At 40.0% G+C, this 20,142-nt stretch overlaps 1 protein-coding gene across 1 annotated transcript in view; it reads left to right on the top strand.

Annotated features, from left to right (window-relative positions):
• The window catches only part of IKZF3 (IKAROS family zinc finger 3), a 49,655-nt gene that overhangs the window by 14,678 nt on the left and 14,835 nt on the right, over positions 1-20,142 (top strand). The window contains exons 4-7 of the mRNA XM_044447168.1: positions 6,452-6,736; positions 7,267-7,434; positions 8,027-8,131; positions 18,653-18,769. Of these exons, the coding sequence (XP_044303103.1) occupies positions 6,452-6,736; positions 7,267-7,434; positions 8,027-8,131; positions 18,653-18,769 (675 nt within the window). The remainder of the gene's footprint in view (positions 1-6,451; positions 6,737-7,266; positions 7,435-8,026; positions 8,132-18,652; positions 18,770-20,142) is intronic.

Raw genomic sequence — 20,142 nt, 5'->3', positions numbered from 1 at the left:
TAATTCACAACAGCTAGAATATACTATAAAGAGTGGTCCTGTAAAAAAACAAAAACAAAAACCCAGGATAGGTAATGCCCTCAAACTCAGAAAAGGCCACCTTAACCTGGCACCAACAAAAAGATGACAAAGTTGTGACCAGGAGGGCAATACAGAGAATGCTGGAGTCTCTCCTCCCATCAAGACCTGAGAAACAGCTTAGGCTCTCCCAGGGTCCTACCTTCCCTATGGCTTCTTGTGGCATGGGCATGACCTAGTTGCCAATCACAAGGGTAGCTCTTATTTAAAATGGCTCCCCTCTGCTTTCAAGAGCACATACAAAATATTCCCATAGAAACTGCACAAAAGAGACTCAAAGATATTTCATAAATATTGCATACCTTACGAACTTTGCCAGCCCTGAATCAGGTGTTAATCCACTTCTGCCTACCTGCATTGTTTATTCACTGATTTATCCAACTGATATCCCTCCTTGTTTTCTGCAAGGAACCCAAGGTGGCTTACATAATTCTCCTCTTCCTCTTATCATAGGTTAGGATAGGTTAGCTTCATAGGCTAGGTTATCCTGTAAGAAAGGTTGGCCTGGGACTCAGTGACTGGTCCAAAGTCCCCCATTGAGCTGGATGGCTAAGTAGGAATTAGCACCTATATCGTCCAACATTCTAGCCACTGTGCCACACTGCAGCATTTGTAGCTCCTAATTTGTTAGATCTATATTTAGATTGTTTTCTTTGAGGCTTTTGTTGCTCCAAACTCCTAAAACTAATTAGCTGCTGTTGAAACACAGTTAAGCCATTTAGGCATGCTCACATTTTTTTAATTGGGTAGTTAGGAAATGGTGGCATACAAATGAAGTTACTATATATACACCATATATAAACGGAGGGGGGCATCTGGCTAGCTGAACATCTGCAAGGATGAGGTCTCTATCTCTGAAATGTTCTAGTAAATCAGACATGACATTAACTCGTCACATTATGATGATTAAATTCCTTTGTTATCTAGATGACTTTATGCATCCTTAATTTTATTATTTTTTTAATGTCACATGTGCAGAGAGTTCTGCAGCTATGAAGCAATATAATTTGTAAACTTAAGACTGTAATCTGCTGAACCACATGGGTAAGATAAACTTTCTGCATGGGTGCACAAGCTCCAGCACAAGAGAACAATGAATTGTCTTGCTGCAGTGTAATTTCTCTGCAAATTCTGTTATGAAGAAAGTTGCTACACCCCACGATCTGGATTGTGGCCTAAATATTGAAATCATGTGAGTCCTTTAGAGATTGTCTCTCTTTTATGATTTACCTATGCTTAGAACACACAGAGATCATCCAATGAAGATGATTTGCAATAAGGTCAGGAAAAGAAAAGGAAACTCTTCTTATGCAGGGCATAATTAACCTATGAAACTTCTTATCAGAGGATGGTGGCTGGCCTAGATTGCTATGGAAAAGGAAAGTGTAGGCATGTGGAGGATAGCAGTTTTCCTTTTATGGATCCTTCAAATCTGAATTTCAAAAGGAACATTTAAAAAGTGTGTTCTGATTCTAGGATTTTGTCCATTTTAAAATGTATGTCAAGCTTCACGTTGGCTCTAGTACTGCAGAATTTTCCTCCTCCCCCATATTATACCCACCCTGTTGCAACATAATTAAGTAAGATCTTTTCCTGCTTATGGCTTGTGCCCCTTCAGCTCAGGAATGCAAATTTTAGCTTAGTTCAGAATAATGCTTTATTTCTATTTTTAAAGGAGGCTGTACACTTTTCCTCTTTTGAATCGGCATGTGTTTTCCACTAACTTTTTAAAAAGACCCTCCATGCAAACTGAAAATCACTCAAGCCTTTGCTTGGGGGAAACTTCAACACCTGGAACATGGTGGAGGCTTCAGCAGGAGGACTCAGGTGCATCCTTTCAGTTCCTTATCAAAAGTGATCAAAGACAGAGGTGCATTATGCAAAGGCAGGTGGCCTGGCAGGAAGACACAAAGTAGGTATTTTTCCTGGAGGAGCCTTAAAAGAACTTGCAGAAAGAATCATACATCCATGCAGGGAGTTTTGGCCAAAATCCCAAAATAAGAGAATGGCATTATTTCATGCTTCCACTTCTTCTAGCAGTAAAAAGTTCCAGAGGTAGCCTTTGTCACTTGTGAGATCAGAGTTTTCTTGTGAGAAGAGTGCTGGAGACTCACGCATGGTTTGTAACACGTCTCTTTAGTGTGCATTAGAAACCAGGCACGCACCCAGAGAGTTAGTGTTAGTCTATATAGCAGCATCATTTTCCTAAAAGCTACTGCTTCTCTTTGGATTCCTCTTTTCCCTGCAAAATATTTGGTGCTGAAGATGTGCCAGCTGCAGTATGTGGTGCTGAAGATGTGCCAGCTGCAAAACTCAGTCTTCTTTCTCCTTCACTGGTTACTTCCAACTGCCAGCATGCATCTTCTTTAACTCCCCCCAAGTAAATGAGCTGTGTTCAGTGCTCTTCAAACATCTTTCATTAGCAAACTATGCTCCATAAAAATGATGAGGGAAGGTCATTGTGCATATCCAATGAGGATGCTTAAAACAATAGAAGAGAGATTCACAAACACCTTAAGGCATTTTATAACAGTAAAGTTAGTACTTTTTAATTCACCTTTCTCAAGACATACCACAAAAAATGTAAATAAGGCACTTCTGACAATATTGCTATTTGTGCTTTCTTTCTGTCCCTGGTCCCCCACAATTAAAATGTCAGCCTTGAAATTTTTCCTGAATGCCTTATAGCTTATTAGTTTAGTGCCAACCCCACTAACTATTTTGGGACAATTGCTGTTATAGATACATCTTCCTCCAAATACTCCCAAAATCGTTTTGGGGGGCAGTCATCCTTAGGTTACCCAGTTCTTAAGAGCAAATCTTTTGAACCAATTTGAACCAAGGTCCTGTCTCTAAACCCAATTTGAATGGGAGATGATTTGCTCTGTAACATATGGCACTGAAGATGTGCAGAATGCGTTCCTTTCACCGGAATGACTGCAACCCATCAGCCCAGTGCTTGGGCTGGAGACAAATAATGAGTTTGCCCTAGAAAGTTGAAAACGGTGATGGACAAGCACCCTTGGTTCAATTCAAAATCATCTCAAGTTTTATTCATCTGGCCCTAACTGCACTGCAGCCAGAGAAAAGGCACATTTGAACCCATGAAGTCTCAAATGAATATGTATAAATGTTTGAACATTGCTAAAATGTACCATTTCAGTCTAGTTGATGAATGTGACATTTCAAATGTGAATTTGAATTCAACCTTTTGCTTTAGATTTGGCATTCAAGTCCCTCAGACTTGTTGGCAGCTCTTGTTTTGACTCTGGCTTCAAATATGAAATCTTACAAAATGTTAGTTTCCTGCCCTTGGAGTTTTTAGCCTGAAGAGCTGGGTAAAAAACTCTAGCACAAATTCATATAGGACTATGTACAGTTGCACATTATCTATCAAATGCTTTCAGAGTACTAAATACCATTTCATGATAATTGACACAATCAGTAAATATTACATTGTCCAATGTCCACAGCCAAATGTGAAGTACCTCCAGATGTCAAATTACAAAATAAAATGTCCAAAGTTCTGTTAATAAATATCCGCACATCCAAACTTATTTGGTAAATATTCATAATCAATATTCACTCAAGAGAATATTACAAAACCTTTCTGAGAGCAAAAACTAATGAGCTAAACTGAGTTGTAACTAAGAAAGGCATCCTAAGTCATGCATATGGCCTCTCCATTACAACAATCCACAACTGCATTTGTTTTGACTCATTACTCACATTTCTGAGTCATATATAGACTGAGATTTGTTTATAATCCCTTCATCTTTCTCTATGATGTTGACCCTAGGCAGAATCCCCTCTATTTTGTATTGACTTTATCTTGTGCTTTTCCTGCCCCAATATGATGTCTTGCAGTTAGAAGCAGTGCATCTGCTGTAGCAACATGACTAAGGGCCAAATTAATGTTGCACGAAATGTATTATTGCATTTTGTGGGATTGTTTTCAAATCACAAATTTGAATCACACAAGGGAGGGCAATCAGCATCAGAACTGTGGCAAGTGAGGACAGCAAGCTGAATTTCGCCACTTCAGCCTTGTTGTGTCCCAGTGAAATATGCTGTCTGCCTCTCTGTTTAGAATGCTGGCTGACTCTTGTGGGACCAGGGGGGGGGGGGGGGGGGGGGAAAACACATGGGGAGGTGGAAGAGAAGGGAATGGCTCAAAACTTGACCTGCAGTATTCTGTTGCAGGCCCCTCTTGTGTGAAGTAGAGACTGGCATGCAATACTGCAGAGAGGACTACACATAACTTTGTGTAGTTATCTCCATTCTTAGAATGGTCACATTCAAGCAGCTAGAGGCACTTACAGTTTCAAGTAGAAAGGCAGAGGAGTGCTTTATTCTTTGCCTGCTGCCATTTTCCCAGTCAAAATTTTGCTGCCCCACCCCTGGCCCTGATTACTTTTCCCCCTTTGCAGATGCATGCTTAAAAAGGGCAGCCTGTGTGGGGAAATAGCTGAGTTAATTTTGAATAGCAAAGAAGCTTCAGGAAAGAGTTGCATGCTATAGACACACATACACTGCCACCCCCATCATGGCTCAGAATCGCATCCTCTTATGGCTATTTTCCATTGTTAAAAAAATCTGCCAGAACTTTGTTGCTTTTGTATCATTTGTGTAGAATGATATTTACCTTTTAGCCAGATTCTGTTGCCTTTTGTTCTAGCCCAAGTCTCACACTGCACTGACTGGAATGTATTCTACAGGTTCATATGTTCCTGTTCTCTATTAAGCCAATTTTGCATTACTACAACTGTATCCTGATTAAGCTAAACAAGCCACTAACTTTTATTTTGAGCATTATAGAAATTATCCATGCCTGTCACAGTAAGCAGCTTCCAGAGTGGTAGCCATATGTCAACCAATCAAAAGGTGGCAGTTAATTTGGTCATGAATGTTGCTAGTGCCCATTGGATAGTACCCATGAGAAAGAACATACTTCCCTTCCCTTTAAAATGCCTTAAATATCTTGATACTGCATTTTAAAAGTTGACATTAATCAATAGGTTTTTTGGGACACAGAAGATGTACTCTTAATTACTAAGTCTCTGTTAGCACCAATTTCACAGTATCCTGCAACATTAGTACTCAATACGTTACATATATGTAACTAAATCCCAGCATAAACAGCCTCCCTCCAACCCAGAGGCTGTGGTTAGAATAACATTGCTATGTATTATACGTGGCTGCTCAAAAAACTTCTGCTGGGTGTTTCTGATGTCACAAACAGATGGCTTCAGTAGCAAGCATATGGCATCGCAGGCAGCTGAGTGTTATTTTGTTGTTCCAGCTGCTGAGAAATCAAGAACATCTCCCCATCACTGGTGACCACAAATGAGGGTACAGAATCACAGGATATCAAAAGGCAATCAGGAACAATCAATGGGTAGAAGGAATATTAACATTACTCATTAATAAAACAGTGGTCTAACAATAAATAAATAAAATGTTGCCAGTATCTTTGATCTTATCTGGAAACCTTGGATTGGATTCAGGTTTAATCATACTTCAAACAGGCACATTGATTTCAGTAGATCTATTCTTAAATATGGCTAAATCTGGAACCCTGTTTTTGATCCCATGAGTAAGACTGCATGTGTGTGCCTCCCCGCACTTTTTTTTTTTTTTTTTACATTGCCGCTGTGGTAAGCCTCTCAAATATCAGAAGCCAAAGCCCAGACCAGCTTGGCCAAGGGAGGCAGGTGACAGCTCTGTGAATTGGACTCCTTATCTACTGCAGCTTTTATTTTGACCATTATAGGAGCTATCCATGGTGGTGAACTCCATCCTCTAAATAAGGTTGCCATTATGAATAGCTCCTGTCAAGCTCAAGATACAAAGCTGCAATGGAGAAGGTGTTCTGCTACAGGAGACACCATCCTGCCCTGATTTGATTCCACGTCTGCATTGCTTTTCTCTTTCTTAACTTCAGAGAAACCTCTTTCCTTCCTTTCCTCTTTTCCTTCTTGTTCTCTGTCTCATCTTTTTCCTAAAAGGATAGCAGCTGCAGATTAGAGAAAATTGAGTTGGAGGAGAGTTTCATGTGCCTACTTCATTTCATTACTGTAATTGTTTAAAATTTGTAATGACTTTAATCCAATATGTCCCCCCAAATGTTTAAAACATATTAATGTCATAATTATATTCCAATTTGGACCCTAATAAAAGCAGCATGCCCCTGCCATCTTTTTTAGATGTAGGTCTTTTTTCTGTCTAAACTTGCATAGGATGGCTCCCTAAGATGCAAAGAAGAAAACAGAAAATAACCCTTTGGCATTATTTTAAGATATGTCTGTTCTGGAGAGAAAAGCATGGCTTCTTTCTATGGATTCTTGATTTTTACTAGTCTCTTTACTTTTAGGAGATGCCTTTCCTCCCCCAGAAGATGGTTTGCTTAAAGTCAAAGGTGAATACGCTGAAAAGGAAGATGGTGCTTTGAAAACTGATGCAATGGAAGCCCAAGGGGAGCCTGGAATCCTTTATAACTGTCGGAGGGAATACAGAGAGTATGACAGCATTGAGCTAGAGAGGCATTCTGGGCCATATGACCTCGTCAGGCCAACAAGTGGAAAGCTGAATTGTGACATTTGTGGATTGGGTTGTGTCAGCCTCAATGTTTTGATGGTTCACAAACGCAGCCACACTGGTAAGTACTTTTAGACCATGCTGTTGGATGACCTAATGTTGAAAGCATTTGATCCAAGGATGTTCTAGAAAGCAGTAATGCTCTCATAAGGTCATTAGGTGGAGGACACACCGATGACAAAGCTGAGGCAGGTCATTACATGGCATGTCCAGTTAGGGGAGACACCTACAAGAGAGATACCTGCAGAAGCAGAGGGAAAAGGATTGCTCTTAGGTTTCATTGTTATTACTCTAAAACAATGCTAGTGAAATAGCTATGGATTTTAATTCAAGGGGGAAAGGGCATTGCAGCTATCAGAATTTGGGAAACTACCCTAGCCTTGGTTCTCTTCATTAGCCACCCCCGAAGCCTTACCCTAGTTCTCTCCTATGGTCAAAGATGGGCAAAGAAACCTCTCTGCCAGATATCCCTCAGGCTTCTTAGGGCTGAATTAGCTGTTGCTTCATCCATGTGCATTTTGTCAGAGACTGCCTGCTATTAAGATAGTAAGTAAATAGCTTTTGCTCCTCCTTATGCATTCTGTTTTTAAGGTGAACGTCCTTTCCATTGTAACCAGTGTGGGGCCTCCTTTACCCAGAAGGGTAACCTTCTCCGTCATGTTAAACTTCATACCGGAGAAAAGCCATTCAAATGCCACCTTTGTAGCTATGCCTGTCAAAGGAGAGATGCGCTCACTGGTCACTTAAGGACACATTCTGGTAAGTTATTTCAAAAACAATTTTTCTGTAGATTGAATAGAATGAGTTCTTTTGTGTCTTTTCTTATGGTCAGTCTTTGCCTCATGAGATTGAATGAGAGTGAACATAACTACAAAAGGTTGATCAAAGTTTGCATATACCTGATGTATTCCACTTGCACAGATAGCTGTGACGAAGCCAACTTTTCTTAGTATAAAGAAAAATGCTGGCTAGTCATAGTAGCCAGTAAAACCAATGAGGAAAGAAATGGATAGGCAAAAGAGGTTTGGGGAATCTGGGACTGTGAGTGACATTCTTACTGATCTTGGTGTCCTATAAGTTAGGCACCTCTTGCTCTGACTCAGTTTCTCCCATCTGTAAAATGGGTACAATTGGGAGGAGAGGGAAAATATTTTTAGTTCAATGCCACTGTAAAATGTATACATATACTGGGCAATTGGGCATCTGGGATTTTTCTTGATTCATTAGATGAACCTTGTAGGATTTTTCTGAGGATGCAAGAGGTCACGGTTTAAGCATTTATCACGATATGACTGATGTGTAATTAAAATGAAAATAGAGAATGACACTTTTGTTTAAATGCTGTTTCTAGTGGAGAAACCATTCAAGTGTGAATTCTGTGGACGGAGCTATAAACAAAGAAGTTCATTGGAAGAACACAAAGAGAGATGCCGGACATACCTGCAAAATGAACCTGGTAAGCTCATCAAAATATATACTATGCAGAAAATTCCTAATTGGAATGCTGATGAGAAAATCCTAGAACAAGTTCTATGAGGAATCATCTCTCTACCTTTATAAGGGAGGTGTAGGGTCTATGTTGTTATTTATATTTTTATTTCCCTAAAATGTTTCTAAGCTGCCTATGAGGGCAAGAGCTCTCTCAAAGCAGCTTCACATTCAAATACAAATTCAATAAAACCCTATACCATGTCATAATATGAATAAGCTGTGGGAATCAAAGACGCACAGGCACATGGATTTTCTCCCTTAATTGTGAATTTTATACATAAACGGCATAAACAGATAGTTGCAAATTATATGCTGCCAGGAACCAGTTCAGTCTCAGAAGGTATGTTTCACATAGGATTGGCATGTCCTTATCTCTTGAAATATCCTGAGGCAATGGGAGAACTTACATCTACCATAGCAAGCACTCTTAGCCAGTTTCAACCTATCCTGCTTTCTCTACCAGGCTGGCATCTGGTTTTAACCCATGAACAAGTGTAAAGACAAGACATGACCTGCTGGTGGAGGAAAAGGGTGGAAAGCAGAGTAGTTGCCTTGATAAGCGATCATGGCTTTTAAACCAGGGCTGGCTTGGTGTGTTGTCTGAGCCCAGCAGCATGGTTTGTCTGTGTCTGACTCAGGTGGAATTGTTCATGGGGACTTGCTACCGTTCTGGTCAGTTGCTTCGGCACTTCGGATGGATGGGAAGTTCCTGGCTGGTACTACATTCATGCCAATTTACATGACTTAAGCAGAATAGGTGGTTATAGTCTGAAAATAAATCTGCAGTTAGGTTGCTAATACAGATTTCTGAGGAAAGTGCAGGGCACAAAAGGATTTTTTAAAAGCCCACTGTCTCTCTCTCACTATTCCTGCTCCAAGCTGCTCTAAAAGAGCTAACTACCCTTCACCCCTGAATTTTCCAATGGGACTGGGATGAGGACCAAGGAAAGGTTCCTCAGGCTGATCCCTTAAGTGAACCGTGCCAGGGATCACCTCAGTGGCAAAGGGAATTGGTGCCTGCCCACTCAGTATCTCTACCATTGGTAATGTGATAGGTTGGGAGAATTATGCTTAAAGAAATTAAGAACACAAGAAAAGCCAAAGGTCCATCTAGTCTAGCATACACAGTGGCAAAGCAGCTGGATCTCTCAAGCAGGATGGGTACAAGACCTCCTACTGCCCAAGCTCCCCAGTAACTGGTGTATGCAGGCATGCCACCTCTGGCAAAGGAGATAGCACATAGCCAGAAAAGCTAGTAGCCACTGGTATCCTCCTCCCTAATGAATCTGGTTCACCAACCTCAAGTAACAAAAGATGGCTCCAGGAAAACCCTCAGAGTTTGAACCTTCTCCTTCAAAGGGAGTGCAGCCCCATCTGGAACAGGCTGAACATCCTTCATCTGATCAGAAGGATCACCCAGTAACAGCATCTTGGTTTTGTCTGGATTGAATTTCAGTTTATTAGCTCTTATCTAGTTCATTGTTGCAACCAGGCACTGGTTTAGCACATCCACAGCCCCATATAATGAAGATGTAAAGGAGAAATAGGGCTGCCTACCGATGATGATACACTCCAAAACTCTGGTTGCCCCCACTCAGCAGTTTCATGTCGATCTTGAATAGCAGAGGACACAACCACAAACCAACTCCTGCGGAACCCCATACAGAAAAACACATAGGGCCAAGTAATGCTTCCCAAGCATCACCTTCTAGTACTGAGTAGGAGCAAAACCGCTGCAATGCAGTACTTAAAATATGATACTGTGCTTAAAGTAAGCTCTGCACAAAGAAATGAATACAAAATCCCCTTCCTGAAAGTTTACTCTCTACCAGATCAACAAGATACAAGAGGCAAGAGTTTGGGAGGACAACAAAAAAGCACACACAAAGACATTACTTCTTTGTAATATTGTACCGCACCTTCATAAAGGGCTATATAAAATAAAATATCTAAAATTAGAACTTGAAAATAATTTTTTCTCCTGTCAGTTTGAATGACAAATGTTCTTCAGATTCAGCTTAGCTGATCCAAAGAGTAGTTTTATCTCCCTCCATTAGCATGGTTGATTTTCATGCTAGTAGATACTTTCCCACTGGATGTTCTATAAAGCAGGGTTGTAAAAAGCCACTCCCTTAGTCATCTGTATTAACAAAAAGGGTTTTGGGCCATCAGATAAGGAAAGGTTTGTAAACTGAAAAAGCATTACTTTTTCCCCTTTTAGGTCACCAGTATGGTTAAGCGCCAATATTTTCTTTGTATTTGCTAGCACTTTTGAGACTGAGTTTCAGCACTGGACTGCACATGATATTGTATTTGGTAGTTTATTACTTATAGCACTTATAACTGCTAAAAGTTTTTTTAAGTTATGTCAACAGGTTTACAGTCTCAAAATTTAAATGTGGAGATGTAGTCTACCATTCAACATTTCAAATAATGAAATAATTTCCAATTATTATCACAATATGTTTCTATACCACCCATAGTCAAAGCTCTCTGGGTAGTTCACAACATTTCAGTCGCCCATCCAGATTACAGCCAAGCCTACCTTGCTTAGCTTCCAAGATTAGGCTTCCATGTTTAGGTAGGATCAGACACTTCAGGCTATATGGAAGCTATCTGAATTCTCTCTCAGTGGTCAATTCTGTGCCAGTTAGAAGCACTTAATTACAACATCATCCCAGCAGAAAAAAAATGGTACTGTTGCAGGGATCAGTTAATGCCAGTTTTGAAAAGTGTGTATTGCTTTTGTCATTTAATGGTGGTGGAAAGTCAGTTGTGGCTGCCATAGGCAGATGGTTACATGGGTGTAATGAATCTGACTTACTTTTGAAGAAAAGAGTGTAAGAAATAGACCAAGTTCTTCTCTATTCTTGAGGTATCTTTCTACATTTGGCTCTTTGACTGCTCCTCTGGAATTTGTCATTGAAGAAAAGGTTACAATTTGTGACCACATGGCTGAGAAGGGGGAAAAAAACCCTGCAAGCAACATTTCATTCAAATATGGCTCTCATGCCTGATCAGAGATTCTTATCAGGCCTATTAACCGGTTGCCTTGTTCTGTGCTCCATTCCTTTAGTGACCACATCGTTTGGTGTGACAGGAAGCAATGGTGCTCATTCAGGTCTCACTTAGCACTTTGAGGTTTTGTTAAACATACCCTCTTGCTCTGAAAATGTGAAGCCGTGGGTTTGGGGTAATAAAAGTCACATGTTGGGAACAGCTTGAATTTCCTCCCGAAAAGGCACGCCATCATGACTTTGCTAGAATGGGGGATCAAAGACGAGGGGGGGGGGGGGGAGAAGGATTGGTTTTGGGGGGAGGGGGGCATATCATAACACTGACTTCTTCTCACCTTCCTTTTCCATGCACCAGGGCACCTGTAGCCATTAGGAGTTCCCAGTCTCTGCAAGACAGATTAATCTTTCATTTCTTTCACATCTATACTAATCCAGCCCTTTCCTCCTTTATAGTTAGGTTAATCCTGAATATCCTCTGACATCACATTAGCAGCAATTCAGTAAATGGCTAGAGAAGGAGGAGTGGGTAGGAAACTTTTAAAACTATGTAAAAAATATTACACTGTCTTGTTTGTTAGATTACATTCTCATTGATTAGTCAGCAGTGCCCTTCTAACTGATGGGTTTAAGAATCACAGTCACAAATGCAAGTGTATTTAAATATGTTCATTTCATTAGCTGATAAACTGCCTGCCATTCCACAAATTAATCAACTCAAATTATTTAATTTATGGAGAGCCCTAAAAGTAAGCATGCCTGTAAAGGTTGGATCCCAGCTCTTAGCTGGCAAAAAATATTGTATTTTTCTGTTACAATGCTTTGCAGACTGAACTTGGGGGAAAGTGTGTGTGTGTGTAAAGATGACTGTGTGCTGGACACAGGGTCAGCATGAAAAGTAAGCATGGATGGGCACCTGTCAAGGGCCCACACTTCAGCAGGAGCCTGCTAAGGCTTTCCTCGACTGCCTCTTCCTAGCATGGCTTGTCATATGTCCTTGGGTTCCCACCGTGATCTCAGCCTGCTGCCTCTTGCTCTGGCCCAGTCAATGAAGTTGGTGAGGAGGAGGAGTAGAAAATGCTGCAGCCTCCTTGCTCACTGGCTTTCTATCTCTTGGGTGAGCAAGTGGTAACCATGATGAGGGAGAGGATGAAGAGCAGGAGCAACTGGTGATCATGATGATGAGAAGGGAAACTCACTGAAGGAGGGTCCTATTGGGGGTGTCTTGCACAAGTACCTTCAAAAACTTGGAGCTAGCACTGGATGGACAAACCTTTGATGAGCAACAAACCTAACTGTTATTGCAGCAGTAGAAGTAACTGAAGTGACAAAGACTGGCATTTGCAAATGACCCCAGAGCTTTTGTTGTTTTTCCTTCCCCTTTCTAAGCCTGGGTTTAGTTTAAATATGGACTCCCTGCTTGAGCAAAGCTACAGGAGGTGTAGGTTCCTGCTGTGTTTTCCCCTAGGACTTAATTTCCAACTGTGGGTTGGTGTTGCTTTTCTCCCGCTTTCTAAACCTGGGTTTAATTTAATTATGGACTCTTCCTGAGCGAGGTCGCAGGAGCAGTAAGTTCCTGTTGGGTTTTCTCTCAGGAATTTAGGGGAGTTTTTATTATATACAAGTCAGCAAGCTTTCAGTCTCATCTAGCTGTTAGGTTAGGCTTAAGTGAACAGGACGCCACTTTAGCTGCCTATATTAGCATAGTGCACATGTCCTGCAGGGAGGTTACCAACCTTGAAGTTACCAACTAGAATTTGGTAAACTAAAAGAAAGTTTCTTCTTCTTTTCTTTCTCTCTCTCTTTTAAGCTGCTCATGCGGTACAAATCACTAGCAAAGATGCATATGATGAGAATAATTAATAAACATTTTTGTGCAGTTGGTGACATCTGTGCACATATTCGTAGGGTTTACATGTTTCACACGGCCTACCTGAAAATGAAATTCCATGGAGGTAGCACCATGTTGCAAGTGAATTAGTGAACTGACCACATGCAGTCTGGTCATTTTATTTCATGGTAGTGCAAAGATCATAAAAAGAAGGCTTTGAGTCAAGTTGTTGGCACCTGTTGGAATTGCTGAGGTGATCCCTTCAGAGAGGCACTCTGGCCCAAGGCACTGTTTCTGTGCCACTGTGCTTCAAATGCTGCTGCACAGCAGAGTGTACATGTGAATTAGGACTTGGTGAGGTGGCACTCCATCTCGGCTGGAGACCAACTGAGGCATGGACATCCATACAAAAAGCAACCCAATGCATTTGGAAACTAGTATGCCAGAATGAGTAGTTTAATAGTATTAGTAATCGTTGTTGTTGCTGTTATTATTTCTATACCACCCAATAACTGTTGCATGCTAATTCCCTGTCTTGAGGATTTTGTTTGTTTCTATGGAGGAGCATTCAGTCATATAAGCTGCACTTGTGGCTTGAAGTGGTACATTCCAGAAGCAGGTTGATGGTTTCATTGAGAGCCCAGACAGTAGCCATCTCTATAGGGTGACAGTAAAAGAATAAAAGAGGGTTCCTTAAGTAAGAGAGAAACACCATTTCCATATACAGTAGGAAACTTCATAGTGCCTTTTGGAAGAAACTGATTTTTTGACAATTATATGAGTTAAACCTGAGGGATTGGACAGGGAAACAGCACGCCCTTGGAAACCACCATTCCACCCATATTGCAAGGACCTATCTTCCTACACAGCTACAAAAACTCAAGATTTCTTATGTCTTCGGTGGTTATATTTCATATCTGCAGAACTGTTTCATTTAAGTGGGTATGTCGATGAAGGCCAAGAGCTGAGCAGCACTGGGAAGGTCAGGGCATTTTGGAGGGTATTCATTCATGGGGTCACCATAAGTCAGAGACAACTTGACAGCACATGACAAAGACGAGCAACCATCTCCATTCAGCTAGCAAACCACATACAAATCCTAGACAGATGGTAATCCTTCACTTGACACAATGCAATGTTCTTTTGCCTTGTTAGTTCCTACTTCCCCCAACCCTTTTTTTCAACAGGTTAGAATTATGCTTATCCTCCTTCCTCCCACATCTTTAAATAGAAAACAAAACAAAACAAACCCCCCAAAACAACCCCCCTCCAACCCCTGAAAACGTTTACAGCCCAATTTTATAGTGAAGGAGAAAGAAATTCAGTCCTAGCGCTCAGGCTGCAATGGTCTTAAAGCAGTAGCTGCTTTCATCATCTTTGCAATGTGAATATAAAACCTACAGGGCCAATTGCTCATTTCCATTACAAATGCATCTTCTCCTCCCTTTTCTCCTCTGAGAGTGCTTTTTTTAAAGTAGTATTCCTGTATTATACAGGAAGGAGTTCTTTCTTTTACCTTTCTCTCAGACTTGTTTTTCTGCTTCACTCTTTTATATAGGTGGCCTAAGGGCTTTTCTACAAGAGGTGTTTATTGTGCACTCACAGTCCTTCACTCACAGAAGTCTGTGAGCCTTTTCACACTGTCATCATCTTCCTCCATGTTTTCTAGCAGTTTTTGCTGCTTTTCTTCCAGTGGAAGAAAAAGCTTTGGTAAAGCAATGTCTCTTGTAGAGAAGCCTTAGGTTTCTCCTTGAGGACCATCTCCCTAGTTCAAAGAGTGCAATCCATGTACATAAACAACATTTTGCAGGAGCACACTCACATCTCATAGGGATCCCCAAGCTCACCCTTCTGAGTCTAGGCATACTCAGCTATGGCACCTGCAGGCCACAGCCTTCACACCAATGAAGATGTGCGTTCTCAAACTATGCAATCACATACAAACTAAAATCGTGCACCAGGCAAGAAAGACTGTGCCAAGAAAGGCATTCTCTGATCCATATACATTATGCAATGTCAGCAAAGCTGCATAGTTCATCTTATTTTGTATAATTCATTCTGTTTTGCCAGTTATGTGAGGTTACTGCCCTCAGCCACTGAAAACCTTATTCATCCACCCTTCTTAGCTTTTGGCAGATTGCTCCCACTCTTTCAAGCATAGCTGTGCAACCCTAAAGACTAAAAAAACACTTCCTTTTAACACACAAAAGGCTGAGATTCTTAGGAAAGTGAATTCTCTCTCAACTATCACACCCTGCATTTTCTGTAGTTCTACAGAATCGTGGCACGTGCAGCACCCGGAGTGCTGAGGCCCATCATTTTCAATCTGGATAATGTCCTAAAAATGAAACAGTCACCACAGTGATTAATCATGCCCCCTCTCCTTTATCTATTTTGACTAATTTCCGTAGCATGATCTGGGAGATGAGTGCTTTGATGGACCTTTACCTTCAGTTTCAAAATGCTGTGTAAACTGCAAGCCAGCAAATTAAATAATCTACCTCAGGTCCTTTTTTGTGACTAATTTCAGTGTCAAGCCAAGTATGTCTGAGGGTGAGTTTAAAACAGAGTTGTCAAAACAAGCAAAGCCTTGGTTAATTTACATTTTTGTTAGTTTCATGTATCAAACCATATTACGCCTTTGTGGTTTATGCCATATTACTTTTCTTTCTCTTTAAGCACAACTTTCCTGTGTTACAGGGACCTTCCATAGGGACAAATTCCAAAAAAGTATTTCATCTAGTCTCTTTCAGCAAAACAAACCAACAGCAGAGTTTCATGGCCACTGTGCCTAACAGGATGCTGGACACTTAAATGGATTTTTAATTTCACCCAGTAGGGTAATTCTTATTTTTTTAACCTGAAGTCTATCTTCCCAAATTGACTGCAGCAACAGATGAAAGTGGAAAAATATAAACTAATAGTGTTTGAATATTACACACTTTAATGAATGACTTTAGGTTTTGAATTGTCACTTCATATTAATACTTCCAACTGGTTTTAATAGCTTAAATGAAATAAGAAAAATATAGTTATAAAGAGAGATTGACAAATTCTTTGTGGCATAAGCTTTCATAGATCAAAGCATTTTATTTATTTATTTAAAACATTTTTATGCCGCCCCCATCGCAACAAAGCCTCGGGGTGGCTCACAACGAAAATGATGGGCCTCATTTCATGAAATAGCTTCTTGCCCCCAAGCCTTATGCCACAATACATGTTTAGTCTTTAAGATGGCACAAGAATTGCTTTGTTGTTTTTGCTTTACTCTGAGATATATCTTAAAATGATCGAATGCAGAGTTATGGCTACAAGTGTCAGGGCTGTCACACTGTGAAAACTGTCACCTCAAATACTCCAAGCATTTCCTTGCGCCTTCATATTCTATGGAGAAATAAGTTAAGAGTAAGCTGTCTTCCAGAAAGGTTGTCTGCTGTTACCAGTCTTCTTGTTAGTCAGTCTTCTGATAAACTTCCTAGAAGTTCAGGGCTCTGAAGAACTTTACATGAATACCACTATTCTAAATTACATTGGTACTTCGTTGAATCTGATTTGTGAGCCTTATTTAACAAAAGACCAGATCTACGGTTGGCAGATGAGGAATATCAGCTCTCATTGATATAATGAAATAGATAAAACTTCTAATTAAACCCTTTTCTCCAATTAGGATAGAGAGATTTAGCATATTATCATTGCTATTATTTTTATGCAGTCTGTGTACATGATACTTTATTAACATGATATGGGAACAGGCAAAATATCCCTGCACTGAAAAGTTTACATATTTTAAACTTTTAAACTAGCATATTATAATTAGATGATGCTTAATATTAATTTTGTAAGTCTTATAAAACCCATATTGACTAGTTCTTCACTTTTTGTATCTGCTTTCCCTTTATGCTCTTATTTGAAATTGACAAGCCTTGTATCCAGCATGAATAATTTTAATTTTTAATTGTTAAAAAGAGAGAAATCTTGGATCCTTTTTAGTTTGAATTGCAGTCTTCAAAGCACTTCCTGATTTCCCCCTGCTCTTATATATATCTCAATGCCTGTGACCTTCATATCTCCAACTCCACTGCCCTCTGTCAACAAAAAGTCTATTTCTGCAGGCCCTGCCCACTCTCTTTTCTGCAGTGCTATCTCTACCTCCTTTCCTTCAAGTCCCTCTTCAAAATACAAATCTATCCTTTGCTCAGCCTCTGCTTACTGAAATAAAACCTAAGTCCAAATGTTGTTGCAGCGGCATGGGAGCCTTGGGTTCATGGTGAGGACCCAAGCAGGTGGAAGCTGTGTGCACATTGTGGAGAGAGCTGATTGCATGCACTTCTTTTGTATACACATTCTTCTGTGGTTACTCTTACCTCTCCATCCCTCTCTTTTCTCTCTCCCTTTTGCTCTCTATCTCCCCCCTGCCTTGTCTTCCCTTCCGTATAAATTTACATATAAGCACCTGAAAAATAAAGACTTGCATTTTTTCGCATGTGAGCCTGTAAAATGTCTTGTATTCCAGTTGTTCTGAATAAAAGTAACAATAACGATAATCACAGCATAGTCATCATAAGTACTAGCAAACTTCACCAGGTGAGTGCCAAGAAGACTGTAGCCAAAATGGAGCCATTGAGAAACAAAAGGGAACCCGGAAGTTTACAGAAGTACAAAAAGTTTTGGGGGAGCAAGCCATATGAACATAAGAAGGGCCTTGCTGGATCAGATCATGAGTCCATCTAGTCCAGCATATCATGGACAACCAGCTGCAAACAATCCTAAAACAGGCCAATGAGAACTGAGCATTCTCAGTGGCCACAAAGTGCTGTGGGTCTGTTGGCAGGGGAAACTGAATGGCATATCCTGGAAGAGGTATCAGCTGATTGGAACAGGAACAGGAACAGGAACAGCACCATTCCATTCTGATTTGTTGGTGATTCCACTTCCAATACAAATCCTGTGTTGGCTCCAGACTTTACTGTATGTAGAGCAGACCCATTGAAATCATTACGCGCCAACTTAAAATCTATTGAATTCAATTGGTCTACTCTAAGTGGGATTAAGTCTGGATACAATTCAATGGAGATAATAAGAATATAGCAATAGTATTTTAAGTGAAGATATCAAGGTTTTATAACCCCCCCCAGCACACACACATTTAGCATATCAAATACGCTAAGCAAAGGACATAAATGCTTTACTTGTGCAATTGCCTTTTAAGTGCACAGGGCCTGTCTGCAGGTGTTTTGCAGCCTTACTCAAAATCAAATGGAAAGTTGGGCGGGACAAGGCCTCCCTCTGCATTTCATAACCACCAAGTCCAGACTGTTTTCATTAGCAAGAGGAAGTGTTCAACGAGATGTTAATTCTGTGAAGTTATTTGCTCCCTATTGTGGGTCTGAGAATCACAAGGTTTGGATGTGTGGTGTGTTGCCTCGAGCTCGGCTGACCACAAGGGTGAAATAGAGGTATGAGACCAAAAAGAAACAGGGAGGGTGGAGGGTGGAAACTGCCACCACCATACAGCATGTTCCATTCAGTTCTCCTGGCTGAACTTTTGTGGGCAACTGCTTGTTCTACCCTTCCTTTCTTCCTTTTTCAATCTATTTTTATTGTTTAGCTTGATTTTTTTCTTTTGGTTTTCCCAATCTAGAAAGCACGGAGGGAAGGCATTGCAAAACCGAGATGGGGACGGAAAGGGCCCTTGTACTGGACCGTTTAGCGAGCAATGTGGCCAAACGGAAAAGTTCCATGCCACAGAAATTTATTGGTAAGGAATTTTTTTAATAGAATCTTTTTGGGGAACAGCCATCAAAAGAGATGGTTATTCTGCATGGGTAAATTCCAAATCTTGTGTTTTTTGAATGCAGAATTTAATAGTATGTCAAATACAAGAAACAGTATTTACTTCCAAAACCCTGAAGTGTTTGTGGAGACTCTTCTGTGCCTATCTTCTCCACCCATTTGCTCAAAATCCTCTGCTTTATGTGTCTTCCTTGGCATATGCCGATCTCTCTGTAGAGGTTGTGGGGTAAACTCTTTGAAAAGCCCACACCTTAAAGAGAGCTTTAGATTGATTTCCATTGATATCAGTGACATTTCTCCAAGCTTACAGACCAAATTCAGACAACCATGATTCAGAAGATGTATAAAGAGTGGAATTACGCTATTAGGATGCAATCAGATCCTTATAAGGAAATATCTGAGTTTTTGCATCAATTATCCCACTGTGGGATGTGATTGTTATTCACTGTTTCACAAGTTTGTGCAAACTTGTTTTAGCCAACTAACTTCCTGTGAATCAAATCTAAATACTTTTCCATATTTCTAATATCTCAATAAACAGGGAAGACATTGCATACACATTTACTGTTTTTAGATAAAGAGAACCGCTTTAATATTTTATTTTTCTCTTCCTATCACAGTTGGATATCAGGAGCAAATAATTTTAATAATAATAATTATTATTATTATTAAATATTAAAATAATAATCACAGCTATAGTATTAAAATGGAAGACACATATGCAGGTAGATACACACACACATAAAATACAGCTTCACAGAAATTTTTTAATGTTAGTTATACTGTTTTAAACATATTCTGAATATAAAATCTTCGTGGAGAACATAAAGAAAAGTTTACGAATCAATTCTTTCAGCTATTTCTGGCCCTTTTTACAATAATTTCTTTTCTCAGTTATCCTATAAGTTATTAGTATTGATTAATGCTATTGTTTATAGTACAGTATTAATATTATTAGTACAAGTATTAACAAGGTAGATTTTTAAAAATACTGATATATGTGCTGCATTCCCCCCTCTCCTGCATGCATAACACATATTGCTGAAACTTGATAACTGTAATAGGATTATTATGATGAGATTTCAATTTGCAGAATGACCTTATGCAACTAAAATTAATTGAACATTGCAAAAACAAAAGAAAACATCCTTGAAAGGAAAATAAAAAATTGTCAACCATGCAAATAGTTGATTTATGGACTTTTCAGATGGAACACTGGTGTCCAGCGGCAATTTGTGGCTTAATTAATTAATAGGGGAGCATGCTGCAAGCAATCCATTTCCAGTTTCCTGGAACAACCTATGAATGCAGCTTTCATATGTTCTTGAAACAGGGGCA

This window comes from Varanus komodoensis, unplaced genomic scaffold, assembly GCF_004798865.1.
Source record: "Varanus komodoensis strain SLA01 unplaced genomic scaffold, ASM479886v1 scaffold50, whole genome shotgun sequence".
Classification (NCBI taxonomy): domain Eukaryota; kingdom Metazoa; phylum Chordata; class Lepidosauria; order Squamata; family Varanidae; genus Varanus; species Varanus komodoensis.
This window is presented reverse-complemented; position numbering and strand designations above follow the sequence as displayed.